This window comes from Tympanuchus pallidicinctus, unplaced genomic scaffold, assembly GCF_026119805.1.
Source record: "Tympanuchus pallidicinctus isolate F22 unplaced genomic scaffold, pur_lepc_1.0 scaffold5, whole genome shotgun sequence".
Taxonomy (NCBI): domain Eukaryota; kingdom Metazoa; phylum Chordata; class Aves; order Galliformes; family Phasianidae; genus Tympanuchus; species Tympanuchus pallidicinctus.
Genome location: NW_026294769.1, coordinates 53700199 through 53724180, shown reverse-complemented (window position 1 = coordinate 53724180; position 23982 = coordinate 53700199). Strand labels below are relative to the sequence as shown.

General features: G+C 46.3%; 1 protein-coding gene across 1 annotated transcript in view; it reads right to left on the bottom strand.

The window, feature by feature from the left end:
* The window catches only part of LOC128091315 (neural-cadherin-like), a 42418-nt gene extending 20422 nt beyond the window's left edge, over positions 1–21996 (bottom strand). Inside the window, 15 exon segments of the mRNA XM_052704388.1 lie at positions 30–157; positions 816–1065; positions 1727–1894; positions 1999–2171; positions 4010–4180; positions 5300–5468; positions 5777–5949; positions 7491–7633; positions 7823–8072; positions 10834–10945; positions 11489–11693; positions 11778–12003; positions 12571–12765; positions 20146–21214; positions 21216–21996. Of these exon segments, the coding sequence (XP_052560348.1) occupies positions 30–157; positions 816–1065; positions 1727–1894; positions 1999–2171; positions 4010–4180; positions 5300–5468; positions 5777–5949; positions 7491–7633; positions 7823–8072; positions 10834–10945; positions 11489–11693; positions 11778–12003; positions 12571–12765; positions 20146–21214; positions 21216–21308 (3525 nt within the window). The 5' untranslated portion in view covers positions 21309–21996.
* Between the last annotated feature and the right edge of the window lie 1986 nt (positions 21997–23982).

Sequence of the window (23982 nt, the reverse complement as noted above, 5' to 3'; positions counted from 1 at the left end):
GAGGAAAAAAATTGGATGCAAGGTCAAACCTGTCCATGAAGACCTGAATCCAAGTCTGTTGCTAAAACCTGAACCACCGATGTGCCAACATCAGCTCCTTCTGGCACAGACACCTCATAGTTGGAAGACACAAAGAATGGAACATTATCGTTGACATCTGCAAAAGATGATGGATTCAGATAATGTTTGAAGTCTTCTGGAACATCTTTATTTATTCAAATTTTTTCCGCACAACTAATAATTTTGTTTGGAGAAAAACTGGACTTAGGTTTATGTGGTTTTGTAAGAGCAGAGCCTTACAGAGAGATTTTACTATATGGCATGTTAGGTCAAATCTTTGAAAATTGATCCTGTTGTAAGGACATTTCCATTTAAATTGTTTTTATCACAGTGTTAAATAAAAAAATATGAATGTAATGAAAAAGTTAAACATCTTATATGAAGCAAAAAAGCTAACCTGCTGGTAACTTTTTCTATAGAGAAGAATATTTCCAGTGATAATTTGGGAATCTTTATAAGATTTCTCCCTCTATCAAAAGGAATTCTTTGTACTTACATTTACACAAACAAGCATTAGCAGTGGGTAAACATTCACACACCATTATTGCATTACTACATTTCCACATCTTCTAGCTGTACTTACAACATGTCTCAGGCTTTTTTATGACTGTTCAATTTCCTTCGATAGACAGAAATGCACAAATTGTTCTTAGGCAGTTTGAAATATCATGTACTTCACCTTAACTCATGGTGTTATAGCAAAAATAAGGAGAACAGTGTTCGGAATGAGCTGTTCAAACAGTAGCAATGCTTACCTGTTACATTAACATAAACAGTGGTAAAGGAAGCTAGAGGAGTCATCGCCACGTTCTGTGCCCGGACTACCAGGCTGAAGAACTTGGTTGTCTCAAAGTCAAGTGGTTCAGCAACAAGAAGAGAAGCAGATCCATCAGCTCTATTTGGCCTCAGGTAGAAACGAATTGGCATGTTTGTCTCTGGAACTTGACCCTCTTCCAGGTTATACGTAACCCTGGGATCACCAAGAGGGGACATGGCCTTGATGGTCTGAAGGAGAAAAGAGCCACCATGTGCGTTGGCACAGGCTTGGAAGTGTTCAGTGTTCAGTTTGATGGGGAGAACAGTGCATGCACGCAAGACTAGGACAACAGACAAGAGAAACAGTTAAGGTGTATTCTGAAGATCTGAATTTCATTTCACAACATTTAGGCTTGTTGCAGGTCTTTAATCAAAAACAAATGTAGCTGCTTATATAGTTTAGCCAAGAGAAGAAAAGGCTCTGAGGAAACCTCATAGCAGCCTTGCAGTACCTAAAGGAAAGCTGGGGAAGGATTATTTGTCAGGGAAATGTAGTTCTAGAACAAGGGGTAATGGTTATAAATTAAGAGAAGGTAGATTTAGATTAGATATTAGGAAAAAATTCTTTGCTATTAGGATGTTAAGGCAGTGATGTAGCTTGCCCAGAGAAGCTGTGGATGCCCCAACCCTAGAAATGTTCAAGACCAGGTTAGGGGGGGCTTGGGGCAGCCTAGTCTAATGGGAAGTGACTCTGATCACAGCAGAGGGTTGGAACTAGATGGACTTTAAGGTCCCTTCCAACCCAAACCATTCTATGATTCTATGTTTCTGACATGGATGCAGAGAGAGCACAACAAAGGAAGACAAAATGAAAAGAAGAGGGAGGTAAGCAATCGTATTCATAACATACCACTATCTTGGTGTCACGGATGGTGTTTTCAGGGATTGTTACCCAGTATCTGCTCTGCTCCCAGCAGGGTGGCTGGCTGAGCGCATTGGTGATGCTTACGGTCAGCTCCACGGCGCTGCTCCTGTTGCCCCCATCCGTTGCTACAACATAGTGACTAATGCGTGTTGTCTACAAAATGAAGAAGATGAAGGATATTTGCAAAGTATTTTGTGCAAATCAAGACCCTCTGTGATGGGTCTGGGGGTTGCTCCATTCCAGCAAGCTGTCATTACCTGGGAGATCCGGTGGTTCACATACACCCAGCCTGTGCTGGGATTGATCTGGAAGTACTGAACCTGATGCGCTAACATGGAATACGTGATGGCAGCATTCACACCTTGGTCACTGTCATGAGCTGTGACATGAAGGAAACTCGTCCCTATGGGAGTGTCTTCACTGAGGAAATCTTTGAGAAGAGAAAGGTACTGTCAGCAGGTTTGTTCTACTAGCCTCTGTCAGGACAGTTCTGGGGACTGTCACTCTTACAGCTCCCAGATGCTTCTGTCCCTCTGCGCCTGGCATCATGAAGGTCTCTGTGTTTCGAATCGGTGCTGAATGTGAGCAGTAGCACCTCCAAGGGGAGGCAGGGGGCGATGGCAGAGCAGGAAGCGTCGGGTCTCGCTCCTTGCTCCCAGCAAACTGACTGTAGCAGAGGCAGCGCCTTTGTGCCAATGGTTTGAGGCAGACCAGTCCTTCTCTGAACCTGCTTTTGTAACTGTCATCCGAAAACATGACAGTGAAAAGGTGCACAGTTGCATAGAGTAATTTTGTTTTGTTTTCCTGATTCCTAGCAGGGATCCCAAAAAAGTTATGAGAAATAGTTCACAGTTCGGCATTTTCGAGCTGGGAAAATCAGTACTGCTCAGTATTCATAAAACAGTGAGCTCATATTTTCTGCTTTTTCTCCCTCAATATCTGCATTTTGTGGCAGCAGGGCAGTAAAATTATAAACCACCACCACTCCATGAACACAAAGTTGAGCTTTAATTAGCTTCTCTTATCCCCCAGGATGTTTAGTTGGCCTAGGATTCATGTCCCCAGTGTGTCAGTACAGCCAGAACTACTCTTAGAAGAGATTTACTGACATTAAGGTAGATTAATGAAAATGGAATTTATTACAAAGAAACACTGTAAAATATCCTTTCTTTGTGTTTAGGTTTATACTTTTATAGTCAAATCCTGTTAAATCACATCGTAAAAAAAGCATTCTGTTACTTGGAAGGGTCTTTCTTTCTCATTTCACGTACTTCTACTTGCTGCTGGCATAACTAGCAATTACTATGCCATCCATACTGCACAGAGTTAAGCATTTATTTAATGCCTTCATTTCATGCAGATTTATAAGATACATGGCTTAAACCAGGGATTTGACTAATATGCTAGTGCACAGAAATAAAGAACCAGCAACTTCCAAGAAGAACAGAAACCTATGACTAATGGCATTTGATCCTGTTGGAAAGGAAGCTATTTTTAATTCTGTGACGTACGAACATTGATTACTTAGCTGTTGACACTGGAAAAGTGCTACACATAGAGTGACCTCGTTGTCTGCAGTTTCCCCATCCCAAAAGACTGCCTAGATGATCACTGTGGCCCTTTCCAACCCAGGCCACTGTATGATTCTATGATTCAATAGACATATACTTAGATTATTTCTCAGCAGGTCACTTTTTCATGATAAAATCCTGCCATAAAGCATTCAACTTTTTGACTCCTACAAAAGATTCTGGCCTCTCTGATGCTAGAGACAACATACTTACAAGCCAGGATCAGGGCTCACAGCCACCTGCAGACTACAAGCCAAGGATTCCAGGTTGTTTGACAAGAGATATATCTAATATCACTCCAAACCATTTGAACAGGGGCACACTATCAAGGAGACAAAGATGATGACTGCTCTTCTAGCTAGGGTTGGTGAATTCTCAGCTACAATACCATGTATTGTTTTAAGATACTGAACAAAACGTCAGTGTGCAGAAAGATGGGGCAAGGGAAAGACAGAAAATAGAGAGATCAGATTTGCATAGTTTGTAGGTCTGAAGGCAGTCAGTGTTTTTAAGAGTATTGCACTGAATAAAACACTTATAACAGTGATCAGTTCTGCCTACTTGCACTGGCAACGAGATGAGCAGTAACTGACTCAGCTGGCAGCAAAGAAAGACCTGAAACCTTGTCATCAGTATTAAGACTATCGAACAGGTTCATGTTATAGCACTGGGACCAGGAGGTTAACCAATCACTCACATTGGTAGCGACTGTTCTCAAACTTGGGATCGTTGTCATTGACGTCAGCGATCAGAACAGTGATCTGACAGACGCCGATCAGCGGCTCCTGTGCTTGGTCCGTCGCGGTGACAGATAGGGTGTGCTCCCTCTGTTCCTCACGGTCAAAGCTCTGCGTGGTGGTGATGACCCCTGAGGACACAGACACCTCCTGTCTGCGTGCCACAGCCTCAGGACTGAGCCTGCAGAAAGGGACCCCACTGCTCCTCTACAGGAGAGAGCTACAACTGCTCACAGCACAACCCACACCAACCCTGCAAGGCACAGCCCCAGCAGGATCAACCACACGTTCTGTCTTTCCTCCTTTATTTGTTGGACACCAGCAGCAGACAGCAGGTTTCTCTCCTGCTGCACCCTACGGGGCTTCAGTCTGAGCTCCTGGCTATTTCATTGCCCAGTCTCTTCATCAAGACGTCCCATAGGGATGTTCCAGCAATAGTCCGGGTAACTGAATATTTCGAAGTTAGCTCATGATTGCTCTGGAATCTTAAGTGATATAACCAAGGTCATCTCGAAAGTGGGAACCTTGCTGAACAGATTACAACGACATAGAATCATGCTGTCGGTCAGCAAGTGGAATAACTTTCTCCCAGTCCACAGCTTTTCCTCTCTGTTGACCAACCCTCTCCCAGCCTCAGCTCTTTTTCTCTGGTTGTGAGCCTTCAAAGTGGCCTTGGGACTACTTCCAGACCCACATCTCTGCTATGCTTAAGATAAGGACTGTGTTTCTCTGTTGACAGCTCCCCAAATTTGGACACCAACACACAAATACCCCACCTGACTGATCTGACTACAGGAACTCTTTCATCCAAGAGGCATCAAAAATCTCTGCCACTGTCACCTTCTGGTATGAACATTTTGCCTCTGTACACATGACACTGTCCTTCCCATTTGTGCATGAACTGAGAAGTAATCTGCATTAAAGAACTGTAAACCCCACTGAAGAGAAGTACACACTCAAGCTGTTTGATTCTATCATGCATTTTATAGCTGCACTTGGTTCAGTAGGAAGAGAACTGACTCAAAATAGCTTTTTACGTTTGTATTGAACAGGTGTTTGTTGCCCTACTTCATTTGTCTTTTCAATCACTATAATCTTACTTTAATCAATATGCATAGTTCTCCACATACTCCATCTTTTCAGTATTTATTGTAAAAGCCGTTACAGTTAACCCAACAATCAGACCACGGCATTCTCACTGCAATACAATGGCATTTTCATTTCAACTCAGCAACCCAAAAGCCACTGACCTGTGTCCGAATCGATGCTGAAGCCCAGGGAAGCTCCATCACGGTGCATGAGCCCATACTTCACCTCTCCATTAACACCGAGGTCTGCATCGTAGGCTTCTACCTGCAGCACGTACGTGCCCGGAGGCTGGTTCTCCAGAACCCAGGTGCTGTCACTGTAGTAAGTGCACTAAAAACACACCCAAACATCCAGCCCTATGTATTACACCAAGCCGTGTGAATAAGCTGCGCAGTGGCAGCACATCTGAGAAGAACTCAGAAGAAAACTATTACTTATAGTCACAAAGAAATCAAGCTGGAAGGAAGAAAGATGAAAAAAAAGAAAAAAAGAGAACGAAGACTTCTCTATGTAAGCACAAAGAAATGTGTTCAATTATAGACTTGTTCTGTTTCACACATTTCCTTCACCAGGCGCCAAGAAGAATCTATAAGGCCAGCTATGGATGGGAAGAAAACACCTGCAGGAAGACATCTTACCTCTCTGAAGACAGGCTTGTTGTTATTAATGTCATTAACTCCTACAATAACCTCAGCAAAACTGCTGAGAGGAGTGGGTCCCCCAGAGGCATTGTCATCTATTGCAGTGATGTTCAGGACGTATTGAGGTCCTTTCAGATTGGGCACAGGGCTTCTGCGGAGCTTGATGATACCTGCATTTGGAAGCATAAAGTACTTTATTTTACCAAGGAGGGGTTACATGTTGTATCACAAGTGATTTTAGGAGCGGGAGTTCAGCTCTTTAATTACCCTGCCATTTTCCTCCTCAAACAGCAAGGCTTCAGCTCATATCCACACCAGTGCTAACAAACAAGCAAAATAAATAGAGCGTCATATTTCCCTGCCACTGTATCTTGGTTGCAAAGCACAGATCAGTTATCACTGAATCACATCAGCCATCATGTCAGACAACACAGCCCTTGGATAAGTTCTCCAAATTTTGGCTGATATTCGAATCAACCATGCATAATCAAAGAGCTTTTTCTAACTGATATGAAGCATCTTCACTTGCAGAATATGGTGCTTTCTTACGTTTTTTGGCAGAGCAATGAAGCAGAGTCAGTAGAGAGTAGACAGTACCATAGAATCACAGAATGGCTTGGGTTGGAAGGGACCTTAAGCACCACCTAGCTCCAACTCCTGCCATGGGCAGGGCTGCCCCCACCTGCTCAGGCTGTCCAGGACCCCATCCAGCCTGGCCTTGAGCACCTCCAGGGATGGGGTACCCACAGCTTCTCTGAGCAGCTGTGCCAGGACCTCACTGCTCTCACAGTGAAGAATTTCTTTATTACACCTATACCTAAGCAATACATAAGCTCTTTTTGTTCCAAACCGCTAGCCCTTGTCCTTGGAAAACGTCTCTCTCCATTTTTCTTATAAGCCCACTTCAAGTACTGGAAGCCCGATATAAAGTCAGTCTGGATCTCTCTCTCCTCCTGACTCTCTCTTCCCCAGCCCTCTCATGTTTTCCTCACAAGAAAGAAAATGTTTCCCCCCTTTTGTGTGAGCCAGGAGAGAGAATGCTGGAGAAGAATGGACATAAAATGAAGAAAATGAAGGCCAGGTGTAGTTTTTCTGTGAGATCTTGTTGTTCCTAAACACTTCCTACACGCTCGAGGGGGGGGGGTTGTCCCCATGTCCCCACTGTTACAGCTTGAGAAGTCAGTGAAAATATATTTCTTTTTATTTTTTTTCTCAAGGTTTCAAAACATGCTTGTTTTGTGCAACAGATGTACCTGCAAAGAAGCCAATCAGTTATTTCTCCTTTATTGAACAGTACCATACTTTATTCAAAATGCAGACATTTAAGCAATGTAAGGACTAGTACTGAGGTAAGAAATTATTTATTATGTGACAGTAGAAACAAAGCTATAGTGACTCGGCAGCCCTGCACTGTATTCGTTTTAAATCCGTTCTCTTTTCAGGATCCATTTTCTCCCATGTTAACTTTGTGTTTGGAGTATGGAAACTAAAATAGAAAAGACTGCTTAGAATTGTTATATCTCCCAGATGTGCATATATGAGGTAACTGCTGTAGGCTAGTGGTGTAAAAGTACAAATAGTAAAAGGATGTGGACTTAGAGTTACAGGAAAATTAATGATGGAATTTTCAAAACCTTTGTGAACATCTGCCTGAGAGTATTAAACCAGGTACTTGCATTGCCTTACAGCTGTGCCATGAAAGCTTTCTTACCTTTCTGACTATCCAGTTCAAAATTGCCCTCCTCATTTCCTCCAGCAATTAGATAGAGCACTGCATCTCCATCGGGGTCCATGGCCCGGACAGCAGCCACTAAGGTACTGGGACCAGCATCTTCTGAGAGGAACGTTCTGTAACTGAGGCACAAAAGGGAGCAATCACATTCAGTACCAGCTTCCAAAGCCTTTCTTCAGACACATCACCCTTTGGTTTCACTGGTACTTACAAATGCACAAAAAAACCCAACCTATTTAGTCAAGTTTTATCAAGGTTACACACATGAACAGCATCTGTACAAAGCAATGTGGGTGTTCAGGCAGGCTTACATGGGCTGGGAGAACACGGGTGCCTCATCATTCACGTTGGCCATTCGAATGCGCACCGACGCGGTTCCTGTCCGCGGGGGTTGTCCTTTATCGACGGCGATCACCACAAACTCATACATGTGGTTGGCTCGCTCAAAGTTCAGCCTCTGGTTAGAATTGATGACGCCGTGGTGGGTGATGGAAAAATCAGTGCTCTGGATGAAGTAAGCGATCTCCGAGTTGGGGCCAGAGTCACAGTCTGTCGCAAGCACTACCAGGGAACACATTTAGCAGAACAGTCATGCCACAGAAAAGGTTTGGGTGTGCTGTTTCCCACCTAGTAAACTTCTTTTGGAACAGACTTTGTACTAAACTGCTTTCTCTGTGAAGGCTGTGTTGCTGAAGGAAGGAACTCAGCGGGAAGCTAGCCAACAGTTCTGTCCCACATGCATCCCAGCAGCAATGCGAGAGCGAGCCCAGCACTGCAGCCTGCCTTGTGCCAGCAGCACTCAGCACCAGTAATTACCACACAATCAATATACACACTGTTAGAGCATTATCAGCCACAAACTGTGTCCTCGCTCTCTCAGGGGATGCCGTTCCCATTTAATTAGCTCCCAGCTATGTTACAGCTAAAGCACTTTTTAATTACCTGGCACTTCAAGGTATAAAGAGTGATTAAACATCGCTCCCTGGCAAGTGTTTGCTCAGTACGGCAGCGTCCCGTCTGCTCAGCAGCAGCAAATTGGCAGAACAAAGAAGGCTTACATGTTGTATCACAAGTGATTGTAAGAGCAGGAGCTCAGCTCTTTAATTACCCTGCCATTTTCCTCCTCAAACAGCAAGGCTTCAGGTCATATCCACACCAGTGCTAAACCACCTCCTCTTGCAGGCAGCAGGACACAAGTGTGGCCATTGCAGCAGCCAACAGGCTTGAGGAAGGCATAGGAGTGACTCCAGTGCTTGACACCCCAACAGACAGCTCTATGGGGTGCAGAGGCAGGGACCCAGAGTGATCAGCAGATTTGCTCAGAAAAAGAGAAGAGAGGGATTTGAAAAAGAGCAGTGAAATACTGTGCTACTTATCTGCAAAAGGAAAGACCAACCACCTCTGCCTTTGGGAAGTTGCTCACTTCAGTGTATGGTGGTTCTAACTTCTCGTTTCACATCTCAAAATTCTGCTGTGAGTAAATAAACGGTTGGCTGTATTACAACTATGAGAGCAAAGGCTATGGAGTTAACCACTCTTGCTGCACTGAAGATCTACATCTATTAAAAACCCGAGAAAAGTAGAAATAAAAGTGAAATAAAACTTAAATTTTGTGGTAAAGTGTCTATTTCAGAAAGAAAAGTATAAAGTGTAATGCAGCTTTGATGTGGACAGTTCTGATTTATTCTAAAGAGCTGACATGTAACCATGTTACTGACATGAAACCATGTTACTGACATAAAACATGTTTTACATGCTCACTGATCACACTCTTCTATTTTTCCTGGCAAGTAGGGAACATGATGCTTACTCACTGCAAAGTAATCTCTTGCTTCCCAATAGCAACAGGGAATTCCATTCCCAATCCATTCCTTTTCATCCTACAAACTGATCTGCACTGCAAAAGTATTTTGAGACTCATGCAGCAAGTGCAAGCAAGTCTGAGCTAGCTTTGCCCATGCTGTGTGCTAGCTTACTGCATGCTAACTACACATCAAAGCCTGCTAGTTTGGCTGAATTTGACAGCTACAACTCCAAGCCCTACTTTGCTAGTACAGCAGTGCAGTTGAACAATTACACCAGCAAAGGAGAACAACAAGCCTCAGCACAGCAAAGGCTGCCATGAATCCGCATTTCTCTTTCTTTGTAGGACAACCTGGGGCTGCTACATGCCTCCTAGTCCTTCAGGAACTATAGCCAGGTAAGAGCTGCTCTTTTCTGAAGTGGTATTAGCATCAGCAGCCAGGCTTAGCAGCTCCATGTGCAGGTGACTGCACTTGTCCCTCCCTCACAGATGCTCCCGATGCTGCTCAGCCCTGTGACCAAGTTGCCCATTTTTACTGTCACTGTATTTACACAAAGCACTTTCTGTTTCAAGCTCTTTCCCTTGACATTCACTCAGTGTGGCAATTGTAAACCTCACTGCACAGCTTTGCCATTCTGTTTGCTCTGGATATGGAGCGTACACTTCTTCCCACAGTTGATCAGCTTTAAAGGTCTCATGGAGAGAACAGCTTTCACCTTTTTAAAGAAAATCACATACTTGAGAACTTTCAGCAGCTGATGAGCTGGCAACTTATTTCTTCCTGTGAGCCATTAGACCAAAGCATGGGCTGCAGCTGTTTGCTTTCTTGTTAAGTTTCCAGGGAAAGCATTCCCTACAGCCCTGCTATCAGCATGTCATCACACAAGGGAGACTAAGCTCATTATCCCCACTGTGTCCTGTGCATGTTCAGCTTCAAATGGTGGAAAACTACATCCTTGTCTTCAAAAGAGACATCTTCAACACATGTACTTTTCACTGAGTCTTGTCTTGGTACTCATCCATTTCTCACACAATTTATCACCAGCCTGCGGTCTCAGCCTGAGTTTTAAGCACTGCATCTCTGTGCTATGTGTGGCATCACAGTTGGCTCGTCAGATCTGAGGACACCTAAGATAGAGGGTGTTTAAGTGACATCAGTTTGAGGAACAGACTTCTATTCTTTTTCTTTTATGGAGTGAGACAAGACATGCCACATCACCCAAGTTCAGTCCTTACTTGTGCAACCACAGTATTTTGAAAGTGACTGAAGTTTGGGTTGAAACTTGGGGTTTAAAATTATTTCCAACTGCTCTAATTTGTCAGCAGGATACTATCTTGAAAGAGAGTAGGTTTAGATTATATATAATGAAGAAACTCTTCACTAAGAAGACTGTGAAGCCCTGGCACAAGCTGCCCAGAGAAGCTGTGGGTGCCTCATCCCTGGAGGCGCTCAAGACCAGGTTGGATGGGGCCCTGGGAAGCCTGAGCTGAAGTGAGAGGTGCCAGGAAGGTGTTCACCTTGCAGGAGAGATGTGCCGATGGGAATGGTTTCGGGAATGCTGTCCCTGCTGTAAATGGAGTTCTGGAATTCAGGAGAACAGTCATTTTCATCCGTGATGTGGACCATAACCTGAGACAAAAAGGACACGCTGAGATATAAGTTCATTTTCTATGCTTAGGAAAACATGCACCTCACTCCAGACAAATCTGGGCATTCAATGGAGGCTTAAGGATGGGATAGCAGTAATATTAAACATTTCCTTGCACTATGCCCTCAGCACTGAGAAGTGCTACCACCTCCACTTCCAAGCTTATGGGAAGCAAATCCATAGCCAAACAATAAGATTTCTTTTTTCTGGAGCCTAAACTGGCCTCATAGAAGAGTCCAAATTTCTGCCTTGACCACAGGACCTGCCTCTCAAGCACCATCTACCTTCATAGAATAGAATCATATAATTGTTTGAGTTGGAAGGGACTTTTAAAAGCCATTTAGTCCAACTTCTCTGCAACCAGCAGCTAGATCAGGTTGCCCAAAGCCCCATCCAGGGATGAGGCATCCTCCACCTCTCCAGGCAACATGTTCCAGTGCCTCTCTATACGTGGTAGATCATTCAGGTGACGAGGTGACAGAGATGGATGGGACAGTGGGTGGCAAGTGAAACACTCCCCGTACCTCAGTCACACTGCTCAGTGCGCTCCCAGCTTCCACGGCTTTCAGGAGGAGGTGGTAAAGGTGGTGCTCACCCTCATAGTCCACGGGGTGGGTGAGCAGGAGCTCGCCACTCTCCTGCCTCACAGTGAACAGCCCACTGGGGTTCGTCAGCAGCGAGTAGGACAGGGGCTGGTTCTGAAAGGAAACAGCCTCAACCACTGCCACTCTGTAAAGAGGGGGAGAATAGCGTTTCACTCCAAGCTGACTCCTGACACAGGTGAGACAGCTCACCTAACAAAGCAGAACTTACTTTTCTCCCGGTGGTGTGTTTTCAGGGACAAACACACTGTAGGACATGTTAGTGAACTGTGGAGGTCGGGAGCCCACCAGGATGGAGATGGAGGCAAAGGGGCTCTTGTTGCCATACTCGTCCAAGGCTTGCACTGTGACCACGTACTCCTTGTTCCACACCAGAGGTAAGCCCGTGGTCATGACAATCCCAGTATCCACATCAACCTGAAATCGTTCTTCGCCACCTACCAATGTACACACAGAGCGGGTCTGAAAAACGCCCCACAGCAAGAACATTTGAATCATAGAATGGTTTGGGTTGGAAGGGACTTTTGGGGATCTAGTTCCAACCCCTACTATAGGCAGGAACACCTCCCTCTAGACCAGGTTGCTCGAAGGCCCATCCAACCTGGCCTTGAGTGCCTCTAGGAGTGGGCATCCACATTTGCATCCTCACTGTTTTAAAGTAAGCTACCCTCAAATCATTTACCTGTATCCCTGCATTCATTTCTTTTTCCCCCTCCTTGTCTCTCACTCACACCATGTTATCTTGACTGGTGCACAATAAAAGAGGACAGAATGTATAAAAAATATAAGGCTCCACTTGTTTTCAAAATAGAAGTCAGGCAAAGCAAGGAAAATTCCCATCCACACATCTATTTTTCTTAAAGCACCTCCACCTTCTTCACCTGCTGTATCCATAAGGATCTCCCAAGAGGTAAAATCTATCAACTGAAATGATAATATGGGAAACCGATAGGAAAAATCTGCAGGTTTGCAGAAGCTCACCACTTCTTTCAGACTAGACCTACCTGCAATCAGTGTGTAAGATACACCAGCACTGGTGTTCTCACTGTTGCTGTATCGTGCAGCAAGCTGATAGACAAGAGTGCCTTTCCGCGCATCTGGATCAACGCGTGCCAGGTAGGGGTATGGGTACATGGCCCAGGACAGGAGCTCCTCTTCTGGGGCCAGGAGGGTCACGTGGCAGAGGTACCAGTCGTCGTCTGCAAAAGATGAACATACTGCCAGATTCTTCACAGACTCATCAGCAGTGTTTACGGTTGGATCCTTCAGCAGCTGTAAACCAAACTGAATCACTCGTCACATTCATCCTATTGCATGCACGAAGAGTTCAGTTCACATATGGACTTTTGAGGCTTGATGTGCACTAAGTACAGTTAACAACTACTTGAAAATACTTTCAATAATAGATAGAAATTAACTAGATATGCATGTTAAACACTGTGCCAGTTACACCACTTAGCCATTAAACAATTTAAAATGTATATTTATCTAAACCCACGTGAAATTTGACCATTTTATTTTCAACAGATTCAGCATAAATCTCTCCACATGCTGGTCACACCACTTTTGATGCAGACCAGGACACAGCTGGCTGCAAGGACATGCTGCTGGCTCATGTTGAGCACTCATCAACCAACATCCACGAGTCTCTCTCCTCAGGGTTACTCTCAATCCATTCTGTGCCCAGTCTATATCTGTCCTCGGATCATTAAATACACAAAATCAGTTCACAAATAATAATAATAATAATTAAAAAAAAAAAACAACAACAAACCAACCAACCAAAAACTCAACAACCAGACCCTAAGTGCAGAAAGGGAGAAAAGTAGAAATCAATGTGAGAGATGTACATTGCCTGCCTGACAGAATATGGTCAGGTATTTGGACAAATTGCTTCAAGGTTGTAGGTCTGCTATGGTCTACAGCACTGTCAGAAGAGACAGGCATACCTGGGTATCCACATGTCTCACACAGGAGGTCCCAACCTCTGCCTTTAATACAACCAAATTTTAAGTTGGACCGAAGAAGAAAGCAGCATGTGAGCAAAACTGAAGGTCAGAAAGAAGCCAGAAATTCCAAACAAATCTTAACTGTAGACCTCAGAGATCAGATACCAAACAAAAGACTACCCACAGACAGAGATATCCCCCAACACGGAAGACTAGCATTTATGGGCAGTCTTACACCAGTAAAAATGTGGTCTGGATAAATTCATCTGAGACAATTGCCCCCAGGAGAGAAAAGACTTAATTGAATGTTTAGTTTTTGAAGTATTTAAAATAATTAAAGACAGGGTTTCTTTAGCTAGAGTAAATTCTTAGATTACACAGTTTCTCTTTTTGTAAACTACCAACATTGAATAAATGGGAACATTCGTTAGACACATTATCCTAAGAAACTTCTGCAATCATTCAGCAAAAGGCAAGTCTCAGCCCTCAGCACAGGCTAGGAGGTGACCAGTGCTGCTCTAGGTTTCAGTATTTCATTCACAGCTGAGAGGAGGGCTGAGAAACAGACACATTAACCAGCCCACCCATACCCAGCAACATTTGGCGAGTACCAAATAGAATCAGTAACAAGATCCTGCTGTAAAGAGTTGTAAAAAACACCACTACACCAAAATATCAGCCCTTCACATAAGCCTTATTCATTAAAATAAAACAAACAAACAAAAAAAAGGCACAACCCATACACAGGAATACACTGCATTGAGTTCAAGACAACATCCAGGGAAATAACTGTATTGCTCAAATTAATGATAATTTTCTTATCTGAACTCACTCATGTCCCATTTGCTTGTGCAAACAGAGCCCAGCAGGACTGGGAATCACAAGAGGAGGGATTTAGACTGGATGTAAGAAAGAAGTTTTTTACAGTAAGGATGGCGAGACACTGGAACAGGTTGCCCAGAGAGGTGATGGATGCCCCATCCCTGGAGACACCTAACATCAAGCTGGATGGAGCTCTGAGCAATCTGATGTAGATGCAGGTGTCTCTGTTCATTGCAGGGAGTTGGACTACATGGCCTTTAAGGGTCTCTTCCAACTCAAAGATTTTACTGATTCTAAGGAAGCTTTCACCTTCAGAAAGACTGAGATCTTTGTCCATTAAACATAATTTTCAACCAAAATAATATACTGATTATTTTTTATAATGACCAAAGCTTCAAAAGAAACAGCTAAGCATTTCAGATCCCAACATCCTTCTGAAGAGACATCAAGTTCTTTAAAAAGGCAAGTAGGTGATGCAAAAGCCACTTCTGCCTTTTCTTCTTGGTGGACAGAGGGGCTTCACTGGCAGAAGCAGCAGTGCCACAGCAGCCTGATTGCTGCAGTGTTTTCCATCACAGTGTCCAGAAGCACGATCCCCTCCAGCACCCAAGAGGACCTACAACTCTGGGAAGTGCCTCAGAACGCTGTGGTGCTGGCAAAGCAAAGCAGAGGCACTTCATGTTCAGAATGCCTGAACGCGAGGCACGCACCTCCCTTTAGCAGTTCTTAGCTGAATTTTCCTGCCTCAATCCCTCCTGCTCAGCACGTGAGCTGCTCTCAGTTCTCAGACCCATCTCTTCCCCAGGTATGGGCCCAAAGAAGGCAGATGCCACACAACCGCACAGAGCCTCTGCTGGCCAGATGTACAACAAACAAAGGCATACAACAAAACCAGTCCCAATGAGGAAGATAATTTTTTTCCAGCTTTGTATCGGCTTTTCAGCTGTCAGAACTGGAAAGCCATTAACAGATCGAGTTGTTGAAATCAATAATGTTTTATTTTGTTCCCCTATCACAACGGCAGCATCCTATCAAATCAAAATGCAACAGCTCACCCGTTTTGTCAATACGAATTTACAGAAAACAAACAATCAGGAAAACAGGCTCTGTAGTCTGTGAAGAACACTACCAATGGGATAAAACACTGGGATTGACACCACACAATTGGATAAGAGCCTTGGTACGATCCAGCTAGAAGTCAGAATGAAGGGGCTGATTTTCATGGATATACCAGCATGTCCCCACGGCTTCAGCATTACTCCTCGGTTACAAATAACAACAAAGGGTTGGCAAAGGCTGGTTGGGTTGGTGGTTGGACTAAATGATCTTAGAGGTCTTTTCCAGCCCTATGGATTTTGTGATTCTGTGGTTCTGTGATTCTATGATTTTATGATGCTATGAAAAGCACATCAGGGATGAGGCTGTTGGCAGCAGCAAAACCAGCCTCAGGAACTTAAGCAAGAGGAACTTTAACTAAACTCAAAATAATTTCTCAGAGGGCAATTGTACCAATAACTGCCCCAGGAGAGCAGCAAACAGAAGGACAGGGAGAACTCGCTGTCCAAGTGACGAAGAGCATTGTGTCCATTGAACAAGAGCATGAAGAAAAGACTTGGAAAAGGTTTTTAAAATACAAATGGCTTTTCTTACAAACTTGTATCAACTTCATGTCCAATTTAATCATTTTCCTTTCCCAAGCAGAAGAAGGAAACGTGATAGATGTGATTTTCTCTTCCTGAGATGAGGTCTTGAAGTACACCAACTAATGTGGGTTTACAATAGAAACCTTGTACAAACTGAGAAGTAAAAAAATGTTCACATCTGAGAAATAATGGTAGTTTATGTCTTGTTTACATTCTATGTGGCAAAATAAACTATTTGAATGTAAGAGACAGCACCTTGCCATGCTCTTGGGCCCAGATGTCACAGGGCAGGGACAGGAGCTTCTGCTGAACCCTCCCAAGAACCCGTGCAGCTCCTGTCAGCCCCATCGAGCCTGAGGAAGGCTTGCAGTCTTCAGGACTGAAATGAAAAATTAGCCTCAAATGACCTGCTTTCCCCAAATTAAAGAAAAAGAAGTAATGGCCAGGAAACACCTGCTGTGCTGAATAAGCTAATAAACGTCTATCTCAAATGTCACACAAAGAAAAGAAAGGAAGTGGCTCTAGAATCCTATAAATGCATGTCCTGTAAATCCACAATTTTCCTTATGAAATGCACTTTACAGGAGCAATTTTTAAAAATGGAGTTGAACAGACTGAAAACTGTGGAAGATCATAGTATTTTAGTTGAAGCAGAAAGGAAAAACAAGTGGAGGGGCACTCATTTGTTTCTATAGGCTTAAGCTGCCCTCAGGCTGCAGACTGGGCAGCTGCTGAAGCAGTAAGGTAAAATGCTTGGCAGGCAGCTTGCAGGAGATGTGCATTTGCCTTTAAAACCGCACTTCAACAGAAGACTGGGACAATCTGCATCCACCTGTTTTTGCAGTTATGATCAGTCACACCACTCCAGTGCTGCCTGAGGTGTCACATGTCTCATAAATCTGCTTTCTAACAGCCCCCAGGTACCTGCAACCCAGTCCTCAGCAACTACACAGTGCCCAAAAGCACGGAAGAAAAGCACTGCATATGAGAAAAAATAAAAAAGATATAGATGGAAACAGTTCATGAAAATTCCTCCGTGAGTACTTTTGTGCCTTCCAGAAATGTCCCCCAGACACAAGCATTCACAGGAATAATATACTTACAGAGTACTTGCATTTCCAACAACATGCCTCATAGCAGCAATTAATCTTTCAGCAGCACTCATTGTTGGTTTTACAAATACCTCTGAGCCTACAGCAGTGATGCTCACACAGTCTCGCTGCCAGCTGGGCCCACCCTCTCCTGCCCAAACAGCATTAGGATCTGGTTGCTGGGTTGTTCCTACAAGCTTTAGGAAAGCAGTTGGCCAGAAAATGGCCAACTAAGGGTTTCCCCTGAAGGAACGGATACGAGAAATCAGTTTTCATGTGGTCTTGACAAGCAGACTGGTGAGCAATGCTCCACCTTTGCTGCCCTTCCCATTGTGGGGAGAAGCAGAAGAACAGCTTCATGGCACAGGTAACACCCTGGAATCAAATCCTTCCTTTTTTTCATTTCTTTCCTCCAACTCTCAAGAAAAGTTGTGCAGGGTGGTTTCAATGCAGTCATGGAAGTACTAGGTCAACTCTGCTCCAATCAGCCATGAGAGATGCTTGGGGGTGAAGTTTCTGATAACAAATAGATGTGATTTCTCAGAGATATCCTAAGGACACTGGATCCAATGCTCAGGGGTACTGTATCCCCTTGTAACACCCTACCTCACCCAATGCACACCACAGCAGTACGTAGCTAAGACCACATCTTCCATATCTTGAAGGCAGGGCAATATCCTTACCAGTAGCATTACAGAAATGGGTGTGCTTGCTTCCCTGAAGGCATACAAAGCATTACATCAGTTTGTGGATCAAAAGCCTGCAGCCACAGTGCACGTTGATGAGGAACAGTGCCAAGTGCCCCATCAGCAGCTTTTTCAGCTAAGCAATGGCTTTCCTCCCTTGGTTAACCACAGTCAGCAGCACTGCAGCCCACCCTGCTGCCATCAGTTGGTGACATTTCTGGGACACATTTCTTTATGTACCCAACATGGATCGCCCCTCAGGTTTTAGTTGGCAAGGTTTAAGGAACTCAGTCTGCTCTCTCCTTGGTGTTCTCCTATACAACCACATTTCCCCTCTTAAGCGACATCTATTACAGTGAAAGTAGTTGGTGTCCTCTTCCCCTTCCACAGACACACAGAATTATACTCACACAATATCCCAAGTTGAAAGGGACCCTTAGGGATCATTGAGTCCAACAGCCCTACCACTTTGCTACTCTTCCTTTCCCAAAGCTTTTGTCTATTCCATATGTTTGCTCCGCCCAAAGCTCCACCAACTCATTTGATATAAGCCAGCAGCTGGAGGCATACAGCACTGACTGCAGCTTACACACCTTATGCTCAGGTCCATCCCTCAGTCAGCAATACATAAGCCACCAAGAACTGTACAGTTACAGGAGCATAACCCCAAGTTCTTTCCATCAGCCTATTTCCTAAGGCCACATGTTTCAAGGATTTGTTCAAACCTTCTCTTAAATTTTTGACAGTTCCCACTAGCATACCTACCTCACTGCTCAGGCAGAAACTTCAAGGTTGGACAGAAATGCACTAAATTATTGCTTTAGCATGGAAACTTTAATGAAATGCTGCTGAGGAGGCCTCAGCTCACATGAGTAAGGACAACCTTCAAAGAGGATGAAGGAGGGGATGAAGCTCCCTTCCATCCCGGGCTCGGATTCCAAACACAAAGGCAGCACGTGTGCTTGCCCAGCTGCCCTTCATGGACAAACAGAGAATGTTTGTGTCCATGTTCCAGACATCCTGTCCTGCAGCAGTGTCACAGGATTACAGAATATCCTAAGTTGGAAAGTACCCAGAAGGGCCATTCAGTCCAGCTCCTGGCTCCACACAGGACCACCCAAAAATCAGGAGCTGCAGGCTCCCTGGTCAGAGCTATGGTCTATTTCCTTTGGCTTTAGTTACAACTGGAAATGCTTCTTATCAGCTGTGTTTCCACAGGGCTAGCTATGGAGCCTCACAGCAGTGAGGGTAACCCTATGTCCATCTGTGCTTCCAAGTGAGTTGGGAAGCAAGAGGTTGTGGAACTCCGTACACAGAACACATTTCAGTATTTTAGCTGTGCAGCATGAGTGCTGTGTCTTAGCATCACAGAATCATTGAAGTTGGAAGGGATCCTTAAAGGCCAACAGATCCAACTACCTTGCAATGAGCAGGGACACCTACAGCTACATTAGGTTGCTCAGAGCCCCTTGGGCGTCTCCATTGATGGGGCACCCATCGCATCTCTGGGCAACCTGTTCCAGTGCCTGCCGGTCACCTACTGTTAATTATATTTGGTAAGGGGCAAGAGAAAGGAGAAATGATAAGCAGGCACAAGTAAATTTTGCTTGGCTTCAGACAGCTCACATTTTAAGATAGTAGAAGCCTCCAGCTCTGATTGTGTTACATAAACTGCAAGAAAGAGAGCTTCAGTTCATCCCTGGGCAAAGCTATGGAATAGTTTTGATTTTAAAAGCAGCTCAAAAGAGCATTAGAACGACCTTGTCCCGATTGGTCATTGAACTCCTTTCTCCCCGAGGCTCATCCCTTGTCAATACATTATCTGTGCACACACATGGGTGAAAATACATGGCACAGAGCTGCACTGGAGAAGAGGACAGCATGTCTGATTTACACACCACCACTCACAAGGTTAATTGCTGCGTTCAAAATAAGCAAGGCCACCGGGCAGCACGTTGTCCAGACAGCTTCCAGTGCTGGCTGGGTCTTGGCTGAGAATCATAGAATCATCATGGTTGGAAAACATCATCTAGTCCATCCATCACCACCATGCCCACTAAGCACATCCCTGAGTGCCACATCTTCGTGACTCTTGAACACCTCCAGGATGGTGAATCCACTACCTTTTTGGGCAGCCCGTGCCAGTGCCTCACCACTCCTCCCGAGAAGAGATTTTTCCTAATATCCAGCCTGAACCTCCCCGGCGCAACTTCAAGCCATTATACCTCTACTCCTACGGCTTTTACCTGGGAGAAGAGACCGACGCCCACCTCGCCACAGCCTCCTCCCAGGCAGCATAAAGCCATAAGGTCTCCCGGACTTCCTCTCCCGCAGCCCCGAGAGCCCAGCACAGCCCAGCCCGCTTCCCCGCGGCCCGGCCGCCCTTACCTCTCCCCGCGCTGCGGTGCACCTTGACGAGCGCCTCGGCGCCGCCCCCGGCCGGCAGCTCCCGCCGCAGGTAGAGCCGCCCCGACGCGCGGTCCACGCCGAGCGGTGCGGCTCCGGGTGCCGCCAGCTCGAACCACCCGTCCGTGTCGCGGCCCCGCGGCAGCGTGAACACGGTGTCTCCCACCCGCGCCCCCGGGGGCAGCCGTGCCGAGTACCGCCGGGGTCCGGGGGACGGCGAGCGCGGCAGCCGCCTCCTCTGCTCGCCCGGGCCGCGCACGGCCAGCGGCGGGCGCGGCGGACGGCCTCGGTCCCGCGGCCGCACCCAGAGGCTGAGGCGGCGTGACGCCGGCGGCGAGTCCGCGCTCGGCACCCGTGCGCCGCGGGGCACCGCGAAGAGCGGGCGGCCTCCGGCACCGGGCGGCCAGGCACGGTAAGCGAGCGGCGCGTCGGGGCTCTCGTCGCCGTCCGAGGCGCGAAGCCGCGCCAGCTCGCCGCCCCGCGGCGACGGCTCGGCCGCCTCCAGGCGCGCGGCGGGCGGCGGGCGCGGGCGGCGGTCGTAGCGAGTCGGAACGCGGACGCGCGGCAGTGCTGCCCGGGGCCGGACGGCCGCTCGCAGCAGCGGGCGGTACTCGGTCCGCGCTCCCCGGTCCGGGCGCCGCGCCGTGCGCGCCTCCAGCTCCCCACGCTCGCCCCCCGGCCGCCGCTGCAGAGGCTCCCCGGGGCCCCACAGCGGCACCCGCGCTCCCCGCACCCGCGTCTGCACCAGGCTGTTCTCGGGCACGTGGCCGGAGAAGCGCGGCAGGCGGGGAGCCCCCGGCTCCGCCGCCGCCCCGCAGAGCAGCGGCAGGGCCAGCAGCAGCCCGCCCGCACCCAGCATCGCACCGAGCTGGCTTGGCGCTGCTCCGAGCCCCTCCACGTGCAGCCCGGCCCGCACCCCCGGCAGCGAGGAGGGGCTGAGTGAAGCGGGATCTGCCCGCCGCCGCGTCCTATGGGAAGCTTCGAGCGAGGTCATCGCAACGCCCCAACTACGTTTCAGTCTCTGGGAGGGATATCCCGGGGAAAGGATTAGCGGTGCTGCTCGAGTGCGATACTGAAGCCGTCCCACCGAGTCAGGGAAACAAACGCACCGCTTGCTTGACACCTGAAGAAAGCAACCTGGGCATGGGATCACCGTGGTGGTTGTAACGCAATCAACAGAATCACAGAATCATTAAGGGTGGAAAACCCTCTAAGATAGTCTGATCCAGCCATCAGCCCACCCCCACCATGCCTGCTAACCACCTCCACAGTTTCTGACCACCTCCAGGGCAGTGACTCCCCACCACCCATGGCAGCCTGTGCCACTGCCTCACTGCTCTTTCTGAGAATGTTTTCCTATTATTCAACCTGAACCTCCCCTGACATAAACTGAGGCCATTACATCCCATCCTACCACTAGAAGTGTGACCCCAGGCCAACGACTTTCCACCACTCACCAAAATGAAGGTCACCTATTTCCTCTAAGCACAGGTCCCAGCAGCCTCCCACTCCTGCTAACATGCAGCTCAAAATCTGCTTTCTCCCAGGGACAGCTTGGGAGCATCCTTTTGCTGAGCCTCTGCATGCAACTGGCTACACAGGGCTTACATTTATATATTGGTTGCTGCAGCAGGAGCTGACGGCCAGGCAGCTGTGCTGTAACGTCAGTGACAACGCACCCAGGCTGGAAGCAAAACTGTGCTCCAGTGCCAGGTACAGTTGCAATCAGCACTGGGCAAATACTGTGGACACCCAGCAAAGTTGACAGCCAGGTGCTGGTGCTGAGAATGAGCAGAGCTGGGTCACCACATCCTGTGGTGTCCTGGGAAAGCAATGGGCTGACGGCTCCTGCCCACTTCTCGGGATGCTCAGGATGAGAAGACGGGCTGTGAACCCAACCACTTCCAGCAGTGGTTTGCTGCAACGCCACAGAGCTGGCCATAAGGATCCAGCAAGGGGCAATTCACTGCCCAAGGTTTGAGTGCATCCCCTATACTCTCACCTAAAAACATGAATAATTCCTGACCTCAGAAAGGCACCAGGAAGATAACTAAATTGTGGTCCTTAATCTGAGCCAGCCACATCATGAGCATTAGCCGTATTATTTTCAACACCCAATTGCACAAAGTCATTGCAATGACAACAGATGTACGTGCAGATACATACTGGTGGACACAAATCTCACCCTACAGCGAGATGCAAGCACAACAGAAGTGCACTTGGTGGTGATGACCAGCCCTCAGCACTGCTCTTGTTGGAGTCGGGCAATTTATACACATCAAGTACATCTTCTGAAAAGGGAAAACTTATTTATAATAGGCCGTGCAGATTCTTTGCAACTATAAAAAAGGACCAAACTGCATTGTTTTGTTGGAAAACAATACTGATATGAAGAAAACACCTCCATTGGTCTCTTCAATGAGAGTCATTTTCCTCCTGGCCATCAGGGACAGCTGGGTTCTGCACTACTGCATCCCCTTGCCAGGATGCTGCTGAGGTGATTGGGTGACTCCTGTGCAGCCATCTTCCAAAGGAACTTGGGCATCCTGTGTAACTGAAGGCACAGAGAACCTGGTGCAGTATCAAGCAAAGAGGCAACCCCACTACAAATAGTGAAGTGGCTCTTGGCTGTGATAGGAAACAGGAAGGAATAAGTGGAAACTGAACAAACTCCTCAGAAAACATGAGGGCACTGCCAGCTCCTGGTGCTGAGGATCACAGTGAAATTCAGCTTTGGGATCCTTCTCTAGCAAACATGAGCTCTTCTTACCCCATTTGAAGGTCGGGCTCTGACAGAGCTTCCTATGGTGCAGCACAGAGGAGCTCCATTCCTGCCTGTCCTTTGCCAGCCTTCTGAATGAGGGGAGGTGCCACAGTGGTCCTACATTCACCCTCATCTTACAGAACAGGCTGGTTGTCTGACCAATTCTTATATCCGATATTTTTACCGTCTTTAGAAACTTTGGATAAAATATTCTCAAGGTTTTCTTATTGTTATATAGTAAATTATTGTAAAATTGTCAGCATTCATTCTAATATCAAACAACAGAAGGCTTCAATCACAAACTGTAAAAATTCAAGATATGATACGTGAGTTAATTAAAAATCAGTAAGCATTTGATGTTGCATTGCAATTCATTTCCAATTGGCACAGATACAAAAATTGGCTTATTACTGCAATAGAGAAAGGTTAATTCATTGTGAACTATTAAATTGGTGTCTTCTTTCCTCAAAAAGGTATCAGAATGTCAAAGAAAACATAAAATGGTTTGTGACCCAAACATCACAGAATCATAGAATGGCCTGGATTGAAACGGACCACAAAGATCATCTAGTTTCAACCCCCCTGCTATGTGCAGGGTCGCCAACCACTAGGCCAGAGCCACATCCATCCATGCAATTTTTTGGCACAGCAAGTTTGTCACAAGAGAAAAGTATTTACTATTGTTTACTATTTACACATCATTTTGATAAAATACCTATCCACAAAGCAAATGGGATGAAAGGAACTGGATTCCTTAGACTTGCTATCAAATACTGCACACAGATCTATCCAGATGCCATCCATGCTACTGCTAAATGTCAACATTAACAAGTGTAGCATCACTGATACTTCCGCTTCCTTGAAGTGAGTTTGAAATCTCAACAGGCGTTAGCACCCATCTCTTCTCCATCAGATAAGAGGTAACCTCACTGCTTGGAAGGCAGGATTGCATATGGGTTATTAGCCAGGAAAACAGCAACATGGCTGGCAGACAACCCAGCTGCATCCACTGACTGCAGGAGCATCTCTGGAAGCAAGGCTAGTGAGACACAGCA